The sequence below is a fragment of the Eufriesea mexicana genome, unplaced genomic scaffold (assembly GCF_001483705.2).
Source record: "Eufriesea mexicana isolate 0111107269 unplaced genomic scaffold, ASM148370v2 scaffold1140, whole genome shotgun sequence".
NCBI lineage: Eukaryota > Metazoa > Arthropoda > Insecta > Hymenoptera > Apidae > Eufriesea > Eufriesea mexicana.
Genome location: NW_016909285.1, coordinates 820,627 through 845,023, shown reverse-complemented (window position 1 = coordinate 845,023; position 24,397 = coordinate 820,627). Strand labels below are relative to the sequence as shown.

General features: G+C 34.9%; 1 protein-coding gene across 1 annotated transcript; it reads right to left on the bottom strand.

Annotated features, from left to right (window-relative positions):
* Positions 1 to 5,238: 5,238 nt before the first annotated feature.
* On the bottom strand, positions 5,239 to 23,146 carry LOC108547711 (MFS-type transporter SLC18B1). Its single transcript, XM_017900336.1, has 8 exons — positions 23,021 to 23,146; positions 13,053 to 13,148; positions 11,218 to 11,508; positions 9,920 to 10,040; positions 9,597 to 9,820; positions 8,710 to 8,885; positions 8,070 to 8,238; positions 5,239 to 5,541 (listed from the first exon to the last, which is right to left on the bottom strand). The coding sequence occupies exons 1-8, from the start codon at positions 23,129 to 23,131 to the stop codon at positions 5,239 to 5,241; spliced, it is 1,491 nt and encodes a 496-aa protein (XP_017755825.1). The 5' UTR covers positions 23,132 to 23,146.
* Positions 23,147 to 24,397: the final 1,251 nt, after the last annotated feature.

The following is a 24,397-nucleotide window of genomic DNA, read 5'->3' as shown; positions in this document are numbered from 1 at the left end:
CTCGTGATGTAATTCTCTTCTTTCACGCTACTTTCCAATTCTAAACACCCATGCACATAACTCATTCTCTCACCTCCCTCTCGTTAAACTCTCGCCTCATAATCCTCCTCATTTTCTCTTTTCCCGACAGCCCACATTATCCAATTTCCTCCTCTTCGCAATATTTCTCCGACTTCGTTAACTGTTAAAGCCTAGTGTTAACCAATATTCCACCCACTAAATTCTCCCTCCTCTCCTCGTTCTCGCTACTTCAAATTTTCTTGGATTTTCTTTCCTCACACTATCTTTCAATTCTCATTCCTTCCTATCAAACTCCTACCTCATAATTAATCCTCTTCTTCTCTTATTAACTTTTCTCGAATCTCGTCCTTCTCTTGTCCCTTAAATATTCATTAATTTGTCCCTATTCCTGAATTCCAAATACCCATAAGTACCTCGTAATTAATCCTCTTCTGTTCCAACAACCCACATTATCCAAACACCTGCCCCTCTCAACTGTCTTCCTCCATTAACTATCAACCCTTTGCACTCGAGAGGAGACTCTCAGTCACCATTTAATCAAATTCTAGAGATCATTGTTAATTAATATCTGGAATTTAAAATTGTCCAACGACGCGTGGAATATCGAGGTAAAATAATTCTATATCTTACAATTAATTTGCACTTCTTAGTTACCGTTTTGAAAATATCGTCGACTTTCTGGCAGGAAGCCTTCGAATTACTATGTTTTTGTAACGAAAAGATCGCCGAGTGCAAAGGGTTAAAACTACGCGTTGCTCAACTTCCATTCCCGTATTAAATTCCCTCCCGTCTCCTTTTCATTCTCCCCTGTCCGCTCCTCTGCTCGTCCCTTTATCTCCTCGGAAAGTTTCGCGTGCAGTTCGAGGTGGAGCGCCGACGCGCCATCTTGTCACGCGGCGCTGCGAGCGGTCGCGGTAATGGCGGAATAAATTCGCGCGTGCTCCAGGGAAAAGTGGCGCATCGCGCGGAGAACAGAGTAATTTCCGGACTGGTCGATGCACACCGGCGAACAGGACAGAACAGTAGGAAATGCAGTCACGACTGCATGCCGGTACGTGTTGCTTTACGAGCTGCGAACCAGCGCGAAGGTGACTCGCTGGCGAAATTTACGATCGACTTATCGGACGTCGAACCGGAAGTAGCGGGACGCGACTCGTTCGCTACCGTCTTAAATCAGGGGCTACCGGGACACGCGCTTTGGAAATACGCGAGTGGATTTGATATTCAATAGAGGGGAGTTTGAACAATGGCGAGGGTACACCCTTATTCAGAAGTATTAGGAGATCCGATGGTATCGCGCGAAACGTGATATTCGAGCAAGATTAGCGCGCAGAAAGATGGATTCGTGGAAATTTCGTACTCGTATAAGATGGTAATCAAGATGGCGGAAAATACGCAAAGTTTTCGAGGATTAGTGAAATATTATAAAGATATTCGTAAAAATTCATCTGGCAAAATTGTATACGTATAACGAATAAAATTAACCCCTTGCACCCAGGAAGCACCTCTCAGTCACCATTTAAACAGATTCTAAAGATTGATGTTAATTAATATATCAAATTTACAATTATCCAACGATGCGTGGAACATCGAAGTAAAATAATTCTACGTCTTAATTTGCATACGATTTCATATTTACCGATTTCAAAATATCGTCGACTTTATGGCAGAAAATTTTCGAACTACTATTTTTCAGGAATGAAAAAACTGCCGAGTGCAAAGGGTTAAGTATATATAGTAAAATAATATAGTAATATAGTAATAAAATAATATAGTAAAGTAAAATTAAATATATTATTAGAATATTGGATATACGAGTTTCCTGTTGTTCAAGATTTTAGATAGGATAATAATTTTGGAAGATTAATTATTCTTCGGTGATAGTTTATATTTATATTTTTAGCGAATATATTAATATTTATGAACGATATTAATATATCCAGGATATATATTATTCGGTGTATCTAATTATCTAGGATATCGTTTTATTTTCACGCGAATTATTATCACTGGATAATTATTGATGCCCGGTAATAAATTTTCAGTAGTAGGTAAAATTAATGCAAGAAGAAAATTCGAACTGGTTTCGCTCGGTACCTGGATGACCAGTGTTCAAAGTGATTCATCGACAGGGAAACCATCGATTCCTCGGGCGTCGTTGCACATGCACGTGCACGCAGCGTCGCGCAAGCGGCAGCCCGACGTGGCCATTGTTCCAAAAGAATTCGCGCACGTGCGTGGGTGTGTCACGTATGCGCGAATGCCTTGGAATTTTAAGCGAACGTAGAAAACGCGTCGCGTTGCCCGCGATCGAGAGTGAAAATCTCTGTTGGATGGAAATTACGAGTGGAGTCGGGGCTCCGTTATCGTCGCGACGCTGAACGGTTCACTTGCACAAGTTTAATGCAATGATAGCGCAATTCGTCATACCTGGGTTTTAAAATTTCCGTGGACTTTCGAATTTAAAAGTAGTCACGTTTTCGAATTTCTAAATTTTGAAATTTTCAAATTTCCGAATTATCAAATTTCCCTATCGGTGTTAAAGAGTTTTCAAGATTTCGGATTTAGGAATTTGTTAATCTTAAATTTCTTAATGTCGGAATTGTCGAATTTTTTCATTTTCAAACTTTCGAATATTCGAATTTTAATTTAATTTTTACATTTCCAAATTGTTTAATTTCAAATTTCCGAATTATCAAATTTCCCTATCGGTGTTAAAGAGTTTTCAAGATTTCGGATTTAGAAATTTGTTAATCTTAAATTTCTTAATGTCGGAATTGTCGAATTTTTTAATTTTCAAGCTTTCGAATATTCGAATTTTAACTTAATTTTTACATTTCCAAATTGTTTAATTTTCAATTCTTCGAATTTTAAATTTACTAGTTCCGGAATTTCCTGAATTTTTAATTTTTAGATTACCGTATTTTCAAGCCTTCGAATATTCGAATCTTTTAATTTTCGCATTTCCAAATTTTTTAATTTAAAGATATTCGAATTTTTTAATTTTTATTTCGTCGAATTTCAAATTTTCTAGCTTCGGAATTTTCAGGTCACCGAATTTTCCAGCCTTCAAATATTCGAGTTCTTTAATTTTCACGTTTACAAATTTTTTAATTTTCAATTCTTTGAATTTTAAATTTCCTAATTTTTTAATTTTCAGATTACCGAATTTTCAAGCCTTTAAATATTCGAATTCTTTAATTTTCACATTTCCAAATTTTTTAATTTAAAGATATTCGAATTTCTTAATTCTCATTTCTTCGAATTTTAATTATCCTAATTTTTTAATTTTCAGATCACCGAATTTTCAAGCCCTCAAATATTCGAATTCTTTCATTTTCACATTTCCAAATTTCTTAATTTAAAGGTATTCGAATTTTTAAATCTCCAAATTTCCTAAAATCACAGAATCATAATACCATTGTTCGAACTTCTCGACTACAGAATAATTCACTTTTCCTGTTTCCTTTATATCCCTTTGCGATCTAACGTTCAATTAGCACGAAACTGCTAATTGCAGAATTATGAATCGCATACACGTGATACAGAAATATGAGGCATTTAAATACACAGTTGCGGGAAGTACGAATATTTTCGGAGAAAGAAATTTGTTTTCGTGTACCGATGGAAATGATATCAGCGCAGATGTGAAAGTTGCAGTTTAATTAAACATAGGATTCGAATAATCTGAAATCGAGGAACTATACTCAACATCGAAAGCAACGAACAAATTTCATCTACAATATCCACCCATCGACAACGGAATCCGTTCCTTTATTAAATAAAAATATTCCTTTTATTAGACTCGTTGAAGCACAATTATTCTATGGTATCTAACATAATCGAAAGGACATGATCGACGAAATGCGTCGACATAGCGATAACAATTAAAATCCTTCGCGAGTGTATGTACAATCCATTCATGATTTTCCTTCATGATTTAATGAAATTCCTCGAAATTCCCCTCTTCCTCGAAAAGGCCTCGTTTGTACATGAGATCTCTGCTCCAGGGTCGTGCCTCTCATCGACTGTGCTCGAAAGCCCTTCAAACATTTACAAAATGAAATTCCTTCTCGTAAAATCAACCATCTTCTTATCTATTGCCTAAGTGAACAGTGAAAAATGAATTGTTCCATTGAAAATCCTTCTTTCGTTAAAAATGGCAATTTTTAATCGATCGAAGCTTAGAAATGCACACTGCATCTTGAGAATACTGTTTCGTACGTCTGTGCCATAGATGCTGACTTTGCCTTTCATTTTATTTCTTCGAGTCCGTCAGTTCTTGTATCTGGAACCGTAGTTTGGACAGAAGCTATTTTTCCTTTGGGAAATGGAAGAACGAGTTTTCCTTCTTTCGCGAAATTCGCGAGAGAACCGTGTACCCTAATTAGACAGGTAAATAGGAACATTTGGGACTCTTTCGTTGAGGTGATAGCTACCTGTTGATTAGGTTAATAACTTCTTGATTAATCGAAATTCGAGTAACATTAATTCGCGAGGGATCTCTTGTGTTGGTATAGTAGAAAGTCCCTAGGATGCATTCGCATACTCGTCACAAGCCTGATATTCCTACCCTAGGCTGAGAATATTCTTCGCCCGACTTTTGAAACAATCCAATCTCTCGATTTTATAATAATTCGTATAATTTCGAGAAAAATTGCAATACGAAAATAAACTAACATATCATCATCATCGGCAAGTAGATTTTTATAATTGTCTCTAGATTGCGAAAATTTTCATTTAAAAAGTACAGAAGAAGAGCTAGATACACTATAGCCAGGATGATATCTAATCATCGACTTCCCTTGCGAAGTGAAGAAATTGAAGGGAACATCGTTTAAAAAATGACCGTTCAGCAATTTATAAAATTTCTACGATTCATACTATTCATACTTCTAAAAATGACTAATAAAATTGACAATAAAGAAGTTCGCAAGCTCCATTAATTTTATAGTAAAATGAGAAACCTGACGCATCAACGTACTTCTAGCATTCGAACGTTCACTCCTATGTCGATCATCGATCATTGATAGATTCGCAAATAATCATCGACTATCACTGCAACGAAAGAATGGACGCTGTCTTGGAAAAGCAGTCAATCCTCGCGAGGATCAAAGGGACTGAACCTAAGGGGATTAGGTTCAGGAAGCACGAGAGTACTGTGGAGCACGACCCTGTTCGAGATTATCCGTGTGTCACCGGAAGACGGCGGCCATATCACGTGGTCATCTCCAGGTACCCTTTCGCCTCGATGGAGCCGTAGCTGTGTGAATAACGACCGCTGTAGGACGCCCGGGACCACGCGCCAGCCCTGTTCGAGTAACTGTTGCAGACGATCAGGGAATTCATGCCGCTGGGCCTGTCGATCGGCACGCCCTGACCGCGAGATTGTCGAAAGCTTCCGCTTCGCGAGTGCAGGCTATCCGTCAGAGGCGTCCTCAGATCCTCCGTCGCGCCGATCTCCGTGTACGGCTTGTGGCTTCGAGTGCATGTGCTCAGGTACACCGCTGCCATCACACCCTGGAAAGTCACGTCGTAGATTTAATTTATCTGATTCGGAGAAACTGGTTGAAATGGTGAGCTGAGAAGGTTCAGGGGTGCTTTGGGATTGGGAATTTTTGGTTTGTTTGTGTTTGATGTCGTTTACAGGATTTGGTGGCACTGTGCTGAGTCTAGGGGTCCTTTGATTGAGATAGGTGAGATGGTCTGAGCTGGTCTGTGCTGAGTCTAGGGGTCCTTTGATTGAGATAGGTGAGATGGTGTGAGCTGAGAAGGTTCAGATGTGCTTTGAGGTTAGGAATTTTTGGTTTGTTTGTGTTTGACGTCGTTTGTATGATTTGAAAGATTCGTGCTGGGTCTAGAGGTCCTGTAATTGAGGTGGGTGAGATGGTGTGAGCTGAGAAGGTTCAGATGTGCTTTGAGGTTAGGAATTTTTGGTTTGTTTGTGTTTGACGTCGTTTGTATGATTTGGAAAATTTGTGCTGGGTCTAGGGGTCCTGTAATTGAGGTGGGTGAGATGGTGTGAGCTGAGAAGGTTCAGATGTGCTTTGAGGTTAGGAATTTTTGGTTTGTTTGTGTTTGACGTCGTTTGTATGATTTGGAAGATTTGTGCTGGGTCTAGGGGTCCTGTAATTGAGGTGGGTGAGATGATGTGAGCTGAGAAGGTTCAGATGTGCTTTGAGGTTAGGAATTTTTGGTTTGTTTGTGTTTGACGTCGTTTGTATGATTTGGAAGATTTGTGCTGGGTCTAGGGGTCCTTTGATTAAGCTGATCTGAGCTGAGAAGGTTTATTGGTGTTTTGAGATTGGGAATTTTTGATTTGCTTATGTTTGACTATGTTTATATGATTTGGAGGAAGTGCGCTGGGTGTAGAGGTTCTTTGATCGAGGTGGGTGAGATGGTGTGAGCTGAGAAGGTTCAGATGTGCTTTGAGATTGGGAATTTTTGGTTTGTTTGTGTTTGAGATGACTGAGGTGAGTGAGATGGTGTGATTTGAGAAGGTTTAGGGGTGTTTTGAGATTGGGATTCTTGGTTTGCTTATGTTTGACTACGTTTGTATGATTTGGAGGAACTGTGCTGGGTCTGAGTGTGAACTGAGAAGGTTCAAGTGTGTTTTGAGATTGGGAGTTTTTGGTTTGCTTATGTTTGACTACGTTTGTATGATTTGGAGGAACTGTGCTGGGTCTAAGAGTTCTCTGATTGAGGTGGTTGAGATGATGTGAACTGAGAAGGTTCAAGTGTGTTTTGAGATTGGGAGTTTTTGGTTTGCTTATGTTTGACTATATTTATATGATTTGTAGGTACTATGCTGGGTCTAGGGATCTCCTGATTGAGGTGGGTGAGATGGTGTGAGCTGAGAAGTTTCAGAAGTGCTTTGAGGTTAGGAATTTTTGGTTTGTTAATGTCAGTCTTCATTTATATGGTCTGAAGGAACTGTGATTGGTTTAGGGGTCTTCTGAGTGAGGATATTGAGATGGTGAATTGAGAAAGTTCAGAGGTGCTTTGATGCAGGTGATTGTTATGTCCAGTTTGGGAGTTTTTGGTTTATTAATGGTAGAGTTGACTTATCTGATTTAGGGCAACTGTGTTAGGTCTAGGGATCTTCTGATTGAGGTGATTGACATGGTGAGGTGTGAAAGTTCAGGAGTGCTTTGATTCAGGTGGTTGTGATATCCACTATTAATTGTGATATTGATGATATTGTGTGAAGTAGGTATGATATTAATATTAGATGTGATTTGATAATATTAAGTGTTCTTAGATATAGTAATAGGTACAATGTTAATGTCAATGTCAGTTTTTGGAAGTTAATAATATAATATTGTTGTGAATGTTGTATTACAATATTTTAGCCTCTAAATATTTATATATTTAAGTTTATACTATAATATTTAGAGGTGGTTGTAATATACAGGCTGTATATAACAGGCTGTATAATAATACATATAATTAATTAGGTAAAACATTAACATTAACATTAATAATCTTTGAAGTTAATGATAGTCTGTAACATGATATTTTCATCTTTGATCTTATTAGTTTTTTAATATCAGTATCAGAATTAATGTTAGTTAAATTAACAAATGCTGACTTCGTACTGAATTATTGTACACTATTTACACAGACTAAGACGTGATTAATGATCTATTAACGTTTAAAAGCAAATGATAAATTTTTCGTTATAAAGACTGAATATTTCTCGAAACCCAATCATTCACGATGGAATTTCCTGAAAGTTTACTTCTTTGATTAATCATTACTTCTGGTTGGCAAGGGTCGGTAATTTTCTTTTTTCCAAACAAGGGGAATCTCCTGAGAAATCAACTTGGCAACAGTATTGCAGAGATCTGAACGCGTAATAGTTAGGTGTCTTTAGAGATTCTTGGAATCTGTCGTTAAGACTTGGATCTAATGGGAATTTGATTCGTACGATTATTCTGTTGGACTTGCAGATTTTTTTCACTCGAGTTTCGCCATGAAGGATCGCTCTCGTTATCGACTAAATTCCACGTGAATTTCATTTTTATTCTATGAAATATATATCTTACCACTAGCACGTGAAGTATGTCAATGAACACTGTAGCATTTCTGAACCCAATATTGTCCATTAAAATTCCTGCCACACTGGGTCCAATGAAGGCTCCAAGAGCAAACGTACTGGTCCACAGTCCACTGATTAGACCATACGTCTCCAGATTATTTGGGAACCCGTATTGTCTAGACATTACAGAAGCCATTCTTAATCCCCGATTCTTAATAAATCTGTTTTAATTTATATTCATCATCATTATGTACATTAGATACAATTGAAATGACAATTTAAAAACGAATAATTTAACTTTTCCTAACATGTAACTTGGACGTCATATACTAATTAATATTATGTACTATATAGTATATAATATTAATAGTATATACTAAGTAATGTTATTTCCTATGATATAATATTAGTATATTATTGTCAGTATACTAATATTATACCATTATTTTATTGTTGTATTATTATCTTATTATTATTGTCATTATCAGAACGACTGACCGTAATTAATATTGATCTCTGTCACGGGGGAAGGAAAAGAAAAATAATTAGAGGGTGAGAGGGGGTTAATACGTGTTATTCGAGGAACTATAAATATCGAGGACAAGGTAGACTAGGTAAAAAATTTATAATTTGACGGATTCACGTACATCGATGTCCTCAAGGCATCCGTGAAACTGGCAACCAGTTGTGCAGAAATACCTAGGCCATGAACTACCAGACCACAGATAGTCAACCACAGCGAAGTCGAACAGGGTATAAATGGCGCTGGACCAACTAAAGAGAATCCTACGACTAAGAGTATGCAACCTATTACAGTGGCCACCTAAAAATTCACAAAAATTAACATTAAAATCGAAATATTACGAATAATTGTTTATTTATATATTATTTAATTAACGTCAAATTTATCACGAATGGTGAAGTAATTAGTGGATGAAGAAATGAAAGAAAGCTCCCAAAACAAATTGAAAACAGGCAGATATTGAAAAATTGATTACACGTATATTAAAAGAAAAATCGCAGAGTCACCAAAATAATAATTTGAATACCGAATTTTTAATTTTTAATCGAAAGTTTAAAAATGGTAATTTAGGTAAAAACCATGATAAGTTCAGTGTTAATTATAATTTTTCTTTTTCATTGTAGCTAAGGATTCTTTGGTCTAATAATTTATTAGATAAAATTTTGAAAGATCACAGTAGCCAATTAAGATGATATTTAGAGAGAATGAACCGTAAATCTAATATTTTAGTTTTAGTTATTCGTTAATTTCCGAGCTATTAATAAATATTTTAATACAGTACATTAAATTGTACTATACTTAAGTTGCAATTTAAAATTCGCGTTTTATTTATACCCAATTTAATTCCTTCTCGATTCACGTATTGAGGTCTGTAATTCTGAATTGTAGGCTATTAATTTATTAACAAATAAATAAATATTGGATTCTGGATCATTATTTCTTCCTCAGATATAAAATCTTTCCTGAAATAAGTAGATTTACGAGTGATTAGAGTAACATTTGCACAATTACTTTTGGATGGAAATGCTTGTCGCAGAGCCAGCCCCAAGCAGGGGCTGCAGTGGCGTAAACAGCACCGTTAATGACGAACATTAAACCCAGGACGACGGGGCTCAGGTTGAATTGCCTCAAATGTGGTTCTAGAGTGGCTTGCAAAAATCCTATGCTCATGCTAGTCGCGATTATAGACGACGTGGAGATCAGGACGCCTGGAATTTTCAGAACTTTCGTCACACCTGCAAGGATATTTCAGAATCGTGGTATTAACGTGTCTTTGACATTTTTAAACAATTATTCATTTATTTATATTTTTTTCCTAATTATTGGGATCTTACCTCCTTTACTGTGAGCTGTTTGATTGTTGTTGGTATGAACTGGTAGGATGAAGATTGTCATAACTGCGGTCGTGAATAGAGCTGATCCTAGCACAACGAATGGCGTCACGTATCCACCGACCTGTTATTAAATTAAGAAATATTAATATTAATAAATATTTTTCATAGGTATTAAAATTTGGAATCTCAGAATTTTAGCTTTATTCAAGTATTATTTAATTTTTCAAGAAAATAGTATCAACTTTCTGTCAATTTGAATAGGAGATTAAAGAAAATATTAAAATAATAATGGAAAATTATGTAAATGGCTTTGAATTATATAAAATTAATTATTCTCTTCTCTCAACTTGATCTCTATTTTACCAGTAATAGTACCATTTTATTGCTAAATAAATAAAACGCAATTCAGAATCATTTCTCTCAGATTTTTGGCTTACACTAAACACCATGCCATGGTAATTATTTTGAACAAAACTAAATTAAACCAATTATGAATCTTCAATTGAAAATATCCTAAAAATTATTGAATAGTGACCCCTATAATCATAAACCTTCACCATCAGGGGAACTAAATCATCTTGGAAAATTTTAATTAAATCGGTGAGTCCAAGACCTTACACATTCTCTTTATTTTTACATCATTTTGACAATTACCAGACACAATTATTGTCGCAATGGAAAAAGAATCTAGCCAAGAATAGTCTCATTTTATTTCTAAATAAATACAACGCAACTCAGAATCATTTCTCTCAAATTTTTGACTTACTAAACACCATGTCATGGTAATTATTTTGAACAAAACTAAATTAAACCAATTATGAATCTTCAATTGAAAATATTATAAATAATCTTAATAATATTATAATATTATAAATAATCTATTATAAATATCTTAAAAATTATTGCGCAGTGACCCTTATAATCATATACCTTCGCTATCAGGGAAACTAAATCATGCAAAATTTTAATTAAATCAGTGAGCCCAAGACCTTGCATTCTCTTTATTTATACATCATTTTGACAATTACCGGACACAATTATTGTCGCAATGGAAAATGAATCTGGAAAACTCCGACAGCTCATTGTCATCTGTAAACGGATTCTGAAAAGCCCATTAACCTAATCTCTCCTCAATTGCATCCACGGGTTCTAACTACTTAAGACCATTAACCGGAGGCCTTGGCCATTTCTAGCAGAAAGGGTCAAACGAAAGGGAATGATTCATAACGCGCGGGCCTTAATGCGTTTTTGAGGAAAAGAGCAAACAGACGTAAACATTTCCGAGCATATTGGCTTACCTGATAAAGCGCGCCGCCCAGGGTGGGCCCAACAATCAGGCCCAGGCCGAAAAATGTCTCCAAGCTGGCGAAAGTGGTGGCCACGTTATCCGGGAATTCTTTCGCGATAATGGCGAAGCTGGCGGTGAGAAATGCCGCGTTTCCCATCGCCTCCACGATCCTAATCACGAACGAAAGGACTATGAAGGGATAATGGCCGTTCACCTTGTCCAGCAGACCGAAAAAAATGGCGCAGGTCCCTGACGTCAGGATGCCGCCGTTGAACAACAGCTTCGGTCCGATTCGGTGTAACTACGAGGGGCAATTGCGAAGGTACTTAGCTTGAAAATTCTTGGAAAAGGTATTCCATTTAGCGAAACTTTTGGCGAAATAAATATAACTAAATGAAAATTCATTTGAAGCCAAAATAATATTTATTAGAATAATAACGTTAGAAATAATTTTGTTTCTATTAGTAATATTAGGACTAATTTTCTATTATAAAAATTCGAAATTTTCTCGGGTTCTTTGATTTTTGTATTCTCAAATATCCGGATTTTTTAATTTTTAGAATAATGTAATTTAAAATCAGTGAGTTCAATTTTTTGGTTTATGGGAAGATTCGTATTTTCTGCCATGGTTTACGTGTACTGGATTATCTAAGAATTATGTTGACAGTGAAATCTTTTTTCTGTTGGATTTTATAAATTAAAATAGAAGTGAGAAAATCGTGTTACGACTGCAAATTGTGGAACGAATGTGTCCTGAATAGAAATGCGAGCAGTGGGAACAGAATTGTTGTGGAAGCCAACGAGTTATGCGTTATCTCCCAGCTCCTTTATCCCCCAGATCACGTTATTCTTTTTTTCTAAGCAAAGATAAGTTTTATTGAGAAAAAGTCTCTTTCTCGATAAAGATAAGACGTTTATAGTTCTGTGTACAGATTAAACGACGAATCGATTATGGTCGGCTACTTTTCTTTGATGACCGATTCGTTACATGTTTGATTAATTCCTTGCTTCATTTAGACACAAAATGGACATGGTTGTGCGATGTTTCGCCAGAGGAAAAAGAAAAACAACGTTGATAAGTAGCAATCGCCTAAAAATAGGCAAACCTCCGACAGTGGTGTATACAGAGCAGCCATATTTTTAGGTTTCTCGTCGTTTCACTTATTCAGAGTGAAACTGAATTTATTCGATAAATTTATTGTCCTTCAGTTTTCTAATTTTCATAAAAATCGAGCTAGTAATTAGATGTATAATTTTTTAATATTATTATCTTTTTAGTTAAAAAATTTTCTGAATTATCTGAATTTTTTAAATCCTCTGATTCTTTGAATCAGTATTTCTTTTTTAGAAACTAAGGACGAATATAGAAATTTAATATATCGTGTCTGACTCTTTTGTTTTCCTCGTTCAAAAAATTAAATCAATTTAAAATTCTTCCCATTATCTTGTTATACATTTTATCAGTACGAAAACTCACTTCTAGAATCAACAATAATAAAATAAATTTATCATTCAATAAAATAATTTTCATCATCAATAAATTCTAAAGAAATTAAAAGATTAAAAGTAGTCCATGAATGAAATAATTATTAACACCAGAACTATCTTAATTTTAATAATTACGTTTCAATAATATAAATATATTCCACAGCAATGAGAATATATTTATCTAAAATATTTATCAATAATTAATTTTGTAAATAAGACTGAATATCAATCTTCGTTAAAAAGAATTGAAATGTCTTAAATCGGTCATTTTGAAGACTTTGATAGTTCTGATGTCAATATGTACATGATAATTGTTTCCAAAATTTGCCAACAATAAATAATAATAATTTCACTCACGTATTGTCCATAAACGGGGCTGATGATAAACACGATCAGCTCGAAAATTCCAAAGACCAGTCCATACTCCGAGGGTGATGCTCCTTTCTTCTCAGCCTGCGAACAAGAAAACTCTCGTTAGTTTAATTCTAATACACCCACACACCTCCTTTTGCCTTCGATTTTATTTCGAAGATTCAAAATGTTAGACGACTCCTATGTTATTGCTACGCATTTCGTCGCATTATCACGCGTTCGACTGCAATTAACGCTGGCCATGATAAATCCCGATAAACTTTAGACACTTGAAGCAACGAGGAGTCACGAACGCGGATAGGAAACGGCTCCAGAGGTTCCAGCAGGCAAAGAAAACTCCTGCCATTGACTCCTTAACTGTGAGTTCATCATTGGTAATTAGCTGAAGACGATTGCTTCTGCCAGAAATGTCGCGACTCTTATACAAATGGAATGTGAAAATTACGTTGTGAAAAATGGAATGAAAAATTGATCTAACGTAATACGAACGTGGGAAAAATTATAACATATTTAATATAAAACATATAACATATTTAACAATCGAATGTAAAAATAATTCTGCAAAAATTGCAAATAAATTTGTTTGAAATTTATCTTATACGAAAATTGTATTAATACTCGGAAAATATTTGTTGTAATCGAGGAAGGGTGTATTTAAACAAATTTCAAAATATATCAAGGTGAGGAATAAATTAATATAATTCCATGTGAAATTCTTTTTGAATCAATTTCATTTTCAGTTTTTTAAATCAGTTTCAATTTTAAATTTCAGACCCGAGTATAATTCTAGCAGAAAAATGTAAGGTATGGTAATTATATGAACTTAGGAGAGAATCTAAACGATAAAGAAAATTGGCGTGGAGAAATTTGTACACGAGATGATGTAGTTGCTAATTTAAATGTCATGTACATCGAGATAGAAGACATTTTTAAATGAGATTCGCAGAGGGAATTTTGCCAAGGTCGTGGAATCTGACGAAAGCTCACGTCGAGGTTGGTTCCTTTGCCTTTTAATCTTTAATCTACGGATGTTTTTGCTCCATTTCGGCGGATTATCGTTCCTTGTACACGCGTAATTATACGCAGCCTCTTGTTCGCCATGGACAAATTATGCTAAATCGCGAGAACGGTGTAATCGTGCGATAAAAATTATCGGAGATCATTCGTGGACGCGTGTATGTCGCCGTGTTTGCTCTCTCGCGAAATCATCCTCTTCTGCAGTGTACTAATCGACTCGTTATGATACGTGGTTTCGATAGTGGAAGGACTTTCTGGCTGATAAGGAACGTGTACCTCGTATTACAGGATAAGTCGTGTCATCAGGATGTATTGCATCTTCGTATATGCATCTTTGATTTTGTTCGAATAGGAAGAATTATTTTTTAAAAATTAATAAATAATTTTTTAAATTTTCGTGCCTCTTAATTTTTCTTTTGTGCTCTATGACGTTTCTATAAAATTGATATTTCTAAGGATATTATTTCTGTGTAGGATATTTTAGTGAATAGTATTTTTATAATAGGTGTACTTAAAAATATTATTTTTGCAAAGAATATTCTCATAAATTCTAAAAGGCATATCTGAGAATATTAATTAATTAGAAAATAAAAGATCTCTCTAAATAAGATTTTAATAATAAATATCCCCAAAAGTACTAATTATTTTTGTGAATTAATAACTAATTTTTTAATGTTTCGTATTTGTTAATTTTTATTTTTTATTCTATAACGTTTCTAAAAATTGATATTTCTAAGGATATTATTTCTATATAGGATATTCTAATGAATAGAATTTTTATAATAGGTATACTTAAAAATATTATTTTTGCAAAGAATGTTCTCATAAATTCTAAAAGGCATATCTGAGAATATTAATTAATTAGTAAATAAAAAAGATTTCTCTGAATAAGATTTTAATAATAAATATCCCCAAATGTATTAATTATTTTTGTGAATTAATAACCAACATTTTTATTTTTCGTATTTCTTAATTTTTATTTTTTATTTTTTTGTATTTTTATAGAGGATATTCTAAAGAAGAGTATTTTTATAACAGGTATAGTTAAGAATATGATTTGTAAATAATAGATCCTTTAAATAAGTCTTTAACAATAATTATCCCGAAAAGTATTATTTATATAAAAGGTATGCCTAAAAATATTTCCATAAAAAAGGATTCTAAAATATTTCTTCAATATTTCCCATAATAAAATTTGTACATCTGCTATTACCTGAAAACACACGTTTCTTTTTACCATTTTATTTTAAAAAAAAGAAAGAAAAGGAACGGTATATTAGGAAAGTATTATATCACTTCCCTTTTTAATGCAACATTACATAAGAACAAGTGGAAAAAATGAAAAGTAATTTCGATTTACTTAATATCCACGTTCAATTTACATTCTAATGAATCTTGTCATTAGTCGCTTCCTTAAACCTACATTACTATTCATGTTCCTCGATGTATCCACGCAAGAGTTAGAAAGTACACGTACTATAATTGTATACATACAATCGTGTTCTAATTAAAGTGTTTACTACACGTACAACGTGTTTATGCGCGTGAATGTGTAATACTATAATGAAGATTTTCTGACAGCCTGCAATAGAGACCAAAACATGAATTATCTTCGCTGCGAGTGCAATGTATTCTGAAATAGAACTTTAACAATAACAGCAGATAACAACGTGAAATAATTCGTATCGATATAACCGGATCGAATAACTGCACACATTTACATCGAGAATCTACGTGTTACGTATAACTCAGCAATGTAACTAATTTAATCAATTTTCTACTCGATATTTATAAATAATTCATTTCTTTTTCTTCTAGTATCTACATAGAATATCTATACTGAGAAATTTATGCCTCCAGGCTTCCACAATCTTAAACAGGAAATAGCGTTAGAGTTTAATTCGCATTTAAAATAAAATGTAAAAAATTTTTAAAGTTGCCAAATATTGTAATTCCACTGAAAAATGTTTATTTCGATGAAGACAGAATTGAGGATCCCTAGAAATTAACGAAGGAAATAAGTCCATTACTTTTTAAGGAGCGCAGAAATCTCGTGAAAGTGGAAAGAAAATTGGTTAAAGAAACGATGAATGTAGCTCGGTTATAATAGAATTCCGGTTAGGTTTATGGGAAACGCAACATTACGTGGGGTTCTTCTATGCGTAACACCATTGCATAACTTCAACCTGGAATAGCACGCAAGACGGCAGCACATGCGTCATCGATAACCCTCGAGTCTAGACGTGAATCATCGAAAAAGTATTCGAAACTCGTACTTCGGTATTTCACGATTAACGACTGACTACTTTACGTGTAATACGAACATTATCATTCCTCAGTGTTCACACGTTCGTGAAATATTCACGTTCATCGTGAAAATCCTGTTTATAGCTTCTGTTTGCCACCAACGTCGAATTCCCGCGTTTTCTCGTTGATTTCGAATCGATATCTCTGACAATCATGATGATTCACCTTTTTTACATGAATTTTAATCTTCCCTGATTTTTTAAAATTAAATTCACGTCGTTTTCGCTATTATTATTACGTTTAATGAACACATTTCGTCTTGCAAACGTCGTTTGTTGTCACAGAGAGGAAAAGAAGCGAGGAAGACAAGATGGCGGCCGCCGGCGACTCGCGATAAATTTCTGAGCCCAAGATTTATAGCGGTAGAGGTCTGTTTATTAATTTGCTATCACAGAATGTCATTAACGTCTAGCCAACGAGGTTATGTGTTCATTCGACGACGCACTTATGCTTCGCATTTTTCACGCTGCACCCCGATACACTCCCGCCATTACGCAATTTATGGGACGCGTATACTGGGTGACCCATTTCGATTTACCAGAAAATTTATCTCGCTGTACCAGGTTAACGGATTAGAGCAACTGTGTTAGGTTAAGGGAACGCTTAATTCGTTCGATCTAATGCTAAAAACCGTCCAACTGCACATTTTTGAGGTTAGGATTCATTTTCTCGAGGATCCTTTCTGATACGTCGTTTTCGTGTATTTTTACATTTGCAATTGCGTGTTGTATTTCAATTTCGCAAATTATAATTCAATTTAAAACAAGATATGAATCAAACGCGATCAAGATTAACCAATAACTAGATATTTTTGAGGTTAGGATTCATTTTCTCGAGGATCCTTTGTGATACGTCGTTTTCGTGTATTTTTACATTTGCAATTGAGTGTTGCATTTCAATTTCGCAAATCATAATTCAATTTAAAACAAGATATGAATCAAACGCGATCAAGATTAACCAATAACTAGATATTTTTGAGGTTAGGATTCATTTTCTCGAGGATCCTTTGTGATACGTCGTTTTCGTGTATTTTTACACTTGCAATTGCGTATTGGATTTAAATTTGGCAAATTATAATTCAATTTAAAACAAGATATGAATCAAACAGGATCAATAACTAGATATTTTAGAGGTTAGGATTTATTTTCTGAAGCATCGTTAATAATATATCTTCTTGACGCACTTTTATATTTACATTATACGATCAGAATAAAATTAAATAAATTATGATTAAATTTGAATCATTATAAAAGGGATTAGAATTATTATAATTATCTTTTTGAACCTACGATATTCCCCTTCGATGTATCTTTATATTTATTTTGTATAATCGGAATTAAATCAGATAATTTGAACGAATTACATTCAAATTCGAGTAATTATAAAAGGGATTAAAATTGGTTATATATAAGAAGCTTTTAATTTTGTGTTTAATGAAACTTCTGATCATGCGTTATTCGGGATAATAATCTTGCAAATATTTCCTAGATTCGTGTTTTAAAATTTCGACCAAAGCTTTTATCTTATGTGGCATTTATACATTTTTATTTTCGCTATCAGCGATTTAATTGGCATTTAAGATAGAAAGACAAATTGGTCGGTTGTTTGGCGACATCTAGAAAAGAAAAATCACGTAAACATTGGTAAATAATTGTTGCGCGTTGCATCAGGCTCTTCAACGAAATATCGCCATACTGTGACGCGAATTTGTTTGCTTTTGATATCGTAGAACCATTCTCCATTTTGTACAAATTATACCAAATTAAACACGTCACTCAAATTTTTCCTATCGCATAAATTTTTGAGGATCGATTACAGGAGAAATCGAAATCATCATGGCGCTCCTAGTTAAATCTACAATATTAAAAATTTATCATTCGAAACTGGTTTTCGTGAACCGAGCTTGTAAATTTAAGATTAATTTCAGTCGAATAATCGAATATTTAAAATCTGTAAAACTTTTTCCATTTAATATCACGTTTCGATAATACTATCTCGAGAAAGTTACATCGATACTCCTTGTAGAATTTAATTCAATAACTCCATCATTGCACGATAAAATTTGCGCTGAAAACATTCGGAAAGACATTTTCTCTAAATTCGAATCGTTAATTAATTCCCGTGCGAAATTTTCGGCGTTATGGCGTTAAAATGGCGTTAAAATCTTCTCCCGTCCGCCATATTGTCACTCCCAGTCCAATACTTCGTACTTTTACTACGAAACGATGCAATGTAACGTTTAGCTGGAATCATTTACGATACTTAAGCTATCATTCGAAGACAGGAAGATTACTTGTTTTCGAGTCGGCTAACAGATTTATTTATAAATATTTGGAAAAAAGTCGTGGTGTCGATAAGCCCTCGGATCTGACTGACGTAACCGACGCCATAACGGGCCATTTTGCGTTCACGTTACACAATTTTACGACTCCTCTTTAAGCGTAATTTAAGCATAAAATCGCAACATTGGTGGTTCAGAAATTTCGGAAAAATTCGACAAGGGCTGGAAATCTTTCTCCGCGTGAACATAATTAACGAAACCAATGACTCGTCTGATCGGGCATGCTGCATTAATTGGTAATCGCTTGGCGATTTGAATTACAGCCTGTCACTCTGATTAAATTGCCGCGAACGCCTCGACGTGGCTCGAATAGTCTTTCAATGGTGAATTATCAGGATAATTTCTCGAACGGACTTTGCACCGTCGAACAAACGATCGCGAATTCTCAAGATCTCGGACGTTTCGTATCCTTCTATTTTTGCGTCTTCAATCTCCTTGCGTCGCCATTGTTTCCGTTTTCTTTCCGTAGACTCGTAAACAACGGAATTGCAAAATAACTCGAAGGCTTTGTAAGCTGACGTTAACATTGTCTTGGTAATCTTAATTCTCGTTATCTATGTAAACGAGAAAATAGCGGATTGAGCGAAAATCGAGTGAAGTAAATATCGAATATTGAGAAATTAGTAGATGAAACTTATTATTATACAGATTATCTCGACGTTGTGTAATGTACGTAATGTCGTGCAGTGTGATATCTTATTGTGTTAGGATTCTCTATTACCACACTGAGATAGTGTGTTTTTAATTCCAATATAACCTATCTAAAATTAAAAATTTTGTAATTAAAATTTAAAATTAATTTATTTATATTGAAATATCACTTAAAAATTAAACGTTGCATCCCTCGAGTCCCTATTTTTCGAGTACCATTGTATCTCATCGGAGTACGATTTTATTATTACTAAAAATTTTTAATCTTCAATTTCAACGCGAAAATAAAAGAATATAAATCGACTGTGTATAATTCTTTCTATAATTGTTACTTAATTATAGTTGTGATTGCAATGCTTTTAATTATAAAAGAATGTAATTGCGATGCTTTTAATTATAAAAGAAAAATTCCTAGGGACAATTGAAGAAATATTTTTCGTCACTCGTCGAAAATTTGACGAAGTTTTATCCGAAGTTCATTGAAGTGTGAGATAAGCTTGCAATTATGTAAGTAGTAATTCTGAATAACGAATGATGATATTTTAAAAATACATGCTTCGATGCTATGCGAAAATTTCTTAATGAAATTGATAACGTGTATTCATCTGTCCATATTTAACCCCAGCTCCACTCGATAAGCAATCGTTACATAGGAAATAAGTTGCATTGCTCGTGGAAAGCGTTTAATGAACGTGTTTCCTGTGTTGAACCAGTTTATCGACGTATATCAATTTTCTTACAGAAAACACACTTAATTAACTGTTATTTTTCTATGGAAAATTATATATATTCTTCCCTCCGTTTTTAAATCACGCGAGGAATTATTACAGTAATTATTAAGGACATTTAATAGTTTTTAAATTTGGTGGAAGGCATTTTTAAACTTATGCAAGTTTTCTTTATTTCCTTTTTATTTCGTGCTTATGGAAGAACAATCCATTATGGAATTTTTATTATTTCTAGATTCAAAATGAAGAATTTAGAAGATTACTATTGCAAAAGATTTAACAGAAATTCGCCTGACTTTTACAAATTTAGTTATAGGAAGATACCAGGGAATATAACGAGAATAATATTGTTTTTCGCGAGAATAATAATGATTGCATATTCTTTGTCTCGAGAATAATGATTGCATATTCTTTGTCACAATTTCTGAAAAACATTCTGGAAAGTCAAGTGAATAATTTATAATATTGTTACTGCAAGAAAAATTTAGAAAAGAAAACAAATTTATTCTGTAATTTTTGAATTTTCCTTACTAAAGAAAAAGAAAGTAGAAAATATGATGAAAACAATATATTTTTCACGAGAATAATTACAGTTAAGTATTCTTCAGCTAAAGCAAAATGCAGAGAATTTTCTAAAAAATTGGAATAAAGATCACCCCCAAAAAAAGAAGAAAAAGAAAAAAAGGAGAAAAGAGAAAAATCTTTCTATAACTTTCGAAACTTTCGCTACGATATAACAGAGAGTATAATAGATTACTTTTATCGTGCTTCAGATAGAAAACCAAGGAGAAAGCGAGTCAAGAATTAGGATAAAAATTTCCAAAATATTCTCTAAAATAATTTTTATGAAATGTCTCGTCGATCAGAGACATCAAATAATTATTAACGAATAGGAAAATTTTTATTTCTATTACACGATATTCTTTCTATACTTTTTCCAACGTTGCAAAGATAATTTCGATTCGCCATAGCGTTTTTCTTCCTGTCAACACGGTCGAACGCGACCCTCCTGTTATCTTCCACAAACTTCATTGATTACAATTTAAACGAATGTCATAAACTCGCGTAGGCTTGTGAAACTCAACTTATTTGCAAAATGCGAGGATAATTTCACGAATAATTATACGTTACGATATTTATTTATCCAATTACATCAAAAATCGAATATGAAACTTGCAGCTGCGTCTAACAATAAAAAGAAAACTCGTGTAACTAATAAACAAATTTAACGAAATATTAGTCAGAGAATGGGTAACTTCAAAATAATTTTAAATCTCGTAGAAGACAAGCTTTATCTTGCGATAGTACGTTTGCAGTAACTTCTCTATTGATAATACTGACTCTACTTCCCAATTTGTATACTCTGGGCTAGTCACAGATAAAGCCCCTTTCACACTGTTCACTTTAATCGTGGTTGATGCAACAGTGAGATTGAAACGCGAGTGTTTGCATGTTTTCTTTAAGAACAGCGAAGAAAATTGTTTACAAAAGATGTAAATATATTCATTGCAACAAAATGTTCGATATGTATAGTTACATTTAATCGATTAAGATGACCGTTTTGAATAGATGATTCTATCAAAGAAGAGTCGAAGGTCTGTTGATTTTTATCAATGATCGATTTGGTTGAGTATTTTAATTAAATTTTTTTCCGTTAGTTTGAACCGATGACGTGATCCGACCAAAACGGACCGTGTAAACCAGCCTTAACTCAGAAGGCAACAAACTAATGCCCTCCCTATCGCACAGGTCACGAGTGATCCATAATAGTCACGAAAATCTTCACATTAGTCATAAATGAATAAAGAATATCTCAGAAGCTTAATGGAAAAGTGGGACCGGGACATTTTTTCAAAAACAAAATCAACGGATACAGATAACGATATATAAGAACTCTATTTATCAACAAGATTTCGTCTTTCGTAAATTGAATCACGGATTGGAAATATAAGAACAAATTTAACCTCGTGTTTACTGTAATTAAGAATTTCGTCAATTACCCCCTTTATGACGCAACACCATCATTTCGTTCCTGAGAAAGGATATTCAAAGTATGTTCCAAAGAACTCTCTAAGTAAGCCTATCAACAAGGATTTTAAAAGAACCGAAATCCTGTTTAAAAAACCGAGACCCTAAATCCCTCATAGGCTACTGAAGAGTCTGCCAAACCTCCACTCTTCACTGACCAAACTTGATCCAAGAATCCTAATAGATTTAACCTATCGACAAGTATTGCAAAATAACCCAATCCCACTTAAAAATCTCTAAATCCTTCGTAGACTCCTCAAGAACATCCCAAGAACTCCACTCTTCTCTGACCAAACTTGATTCCAGAATTCTAATAGACCAATCCATCGACAAGGATTTTAAAGGAATCCAATTCCACTTAGAAACCTGAATACCTCATAGGCTACTGAAGAACATCCCAAAACCTCCACTTTCCACTGACCAAACTTGATTCAAGAATCTCAACAGACCAATCCATCGACAAGGATTTCAAAAGAGCCCAATTCCTCTTTGAAACCCTGAATCCCTCATAGACTACTGAATAACATTTCAATTTACCACTCTTCACTGTCCAGACTTGACTCAAGAATCCTAAAATTCTAAATCCTTCATAGACTCCTCGAGAACATCTCAAAACCTCCACTCTTCGTTATCCAAACTTGACTCAAGAATCCTAACAAACCAACCCTTCCACAAGTATCTGCAAAGAACCTAATCCCCCTGAAACCCCAAATCCTTCATAGACCCCTCAAGAACACTCCAAGCCTGTCTTCCTCGTAGACCAAACCTCAGCCACGAATCCCAATAGATCCAAGAACCCTAACAAACCTAACCTAACCTAACCAATTCACCAATTCACCCAAGACACCCACTCAAACCGTCAAGGAGCCCTTTCTACTCACCTCCTGAGGGTAGAACGGCGCCTGAAGCGACACGCAGATCGCGTTGGAGAAATCGGCGAGGCTGATGACCATCAGCGTCAACCATTGCCTCTTGGTGAATTGAGCCATCATCGTAACGGCCTCTCGTCCCAAACAGCTTGTCCAGCCGACAACCACAGCGTTCACGACCCTCTGTCTCGACGATTCGCGCGTTGGCTACCGTTTTCGTCGCGTTGCATCAGGAACCACCGGCACCAGGACCGATCAGTCGTCGACTGACTGCTCGTTGCCCGGTCCACCCTTATCACCAATGTCGTTCGACGTTCTCGCGGCGTGTGACAGCGACACCCGTTCGTTCCGGTTTGCTCTCGAAACGCTTGTGGCTCGGCAACCCGGGCAACCGGTTGCTTTTCAGCAACAGGGCTCTTCGGGGACAAACAGGAGCGAGGAAGAGGGAGCAAGCAGAGAGGTCAGAGGTCGAACGATACGTCCTACCACGCTTCTAATTCCCATTATCGGGCAACGTTGCGAGACTTCGACGTTCTTCTGACTCTTCCTCGAGCAGATGATTGCGACTGTGTCGTTGGTCGAGCTCGACCAACCGATTTTCTCCGTTCTTCGGGATGATCTGAACCTTTGATAGACGATCTATAGATTTCATATCTTCTTCCAAGATATAATTTCTTTGGGTCCTGATCACCGATTGGCTTTGATCAGTTTTGGCAGAGGTTTGGTTGATCCATAGAGGGAGTTACGAAGAAGCTGTTATTATTGTGGATGTTTGGAAAGACTGTGTGATTGGCTGCTGGGTTAAGCTTGGTTCATTCATGGGGAGAAGTTTCAGGAATTTGTTGGTAGAGGGACCTCTGAAGAATTCATCGTGGATTTTAATAATTGTGGATTTAATATTTATCGTGGAAAGGGAATATGATTGGCTGTTTTTAATTTGGTAGAGATTGGTTAATTGATGGAGGTAATTGGCCAAAATTTAAGAGACACATGTGATTGGTTGTAGTTAAATATATATTTGGAGTGAATTGATAGGAGGAACTTTTAGAAATTTATAGTAGAATATTTATATTGGGAGAAAGTGTGATTGGCTGACGTTTGAAATTAAATACATATATGGAGCTTAGTTGATTCATACTTCTGTGGGACTATGAGGAATTTCTGCTAGGAAATTTCTCAAGGAAATGTGATTGGTTGCTAAATATAAATCAACTTTTAGGGATTTTGTTTTTGATGACGATTCGTAAAATATTGTACAAGAAAATTGGTTTGTTTATGCATGAACATGTTTGATTATTTAATATCCAATTATCCGATGTGCAAAAATTTAATTTTGAGAAATGCCTGTTTCTATAGTAATAACATGTACACTGTGTACGGTTTCTAGAT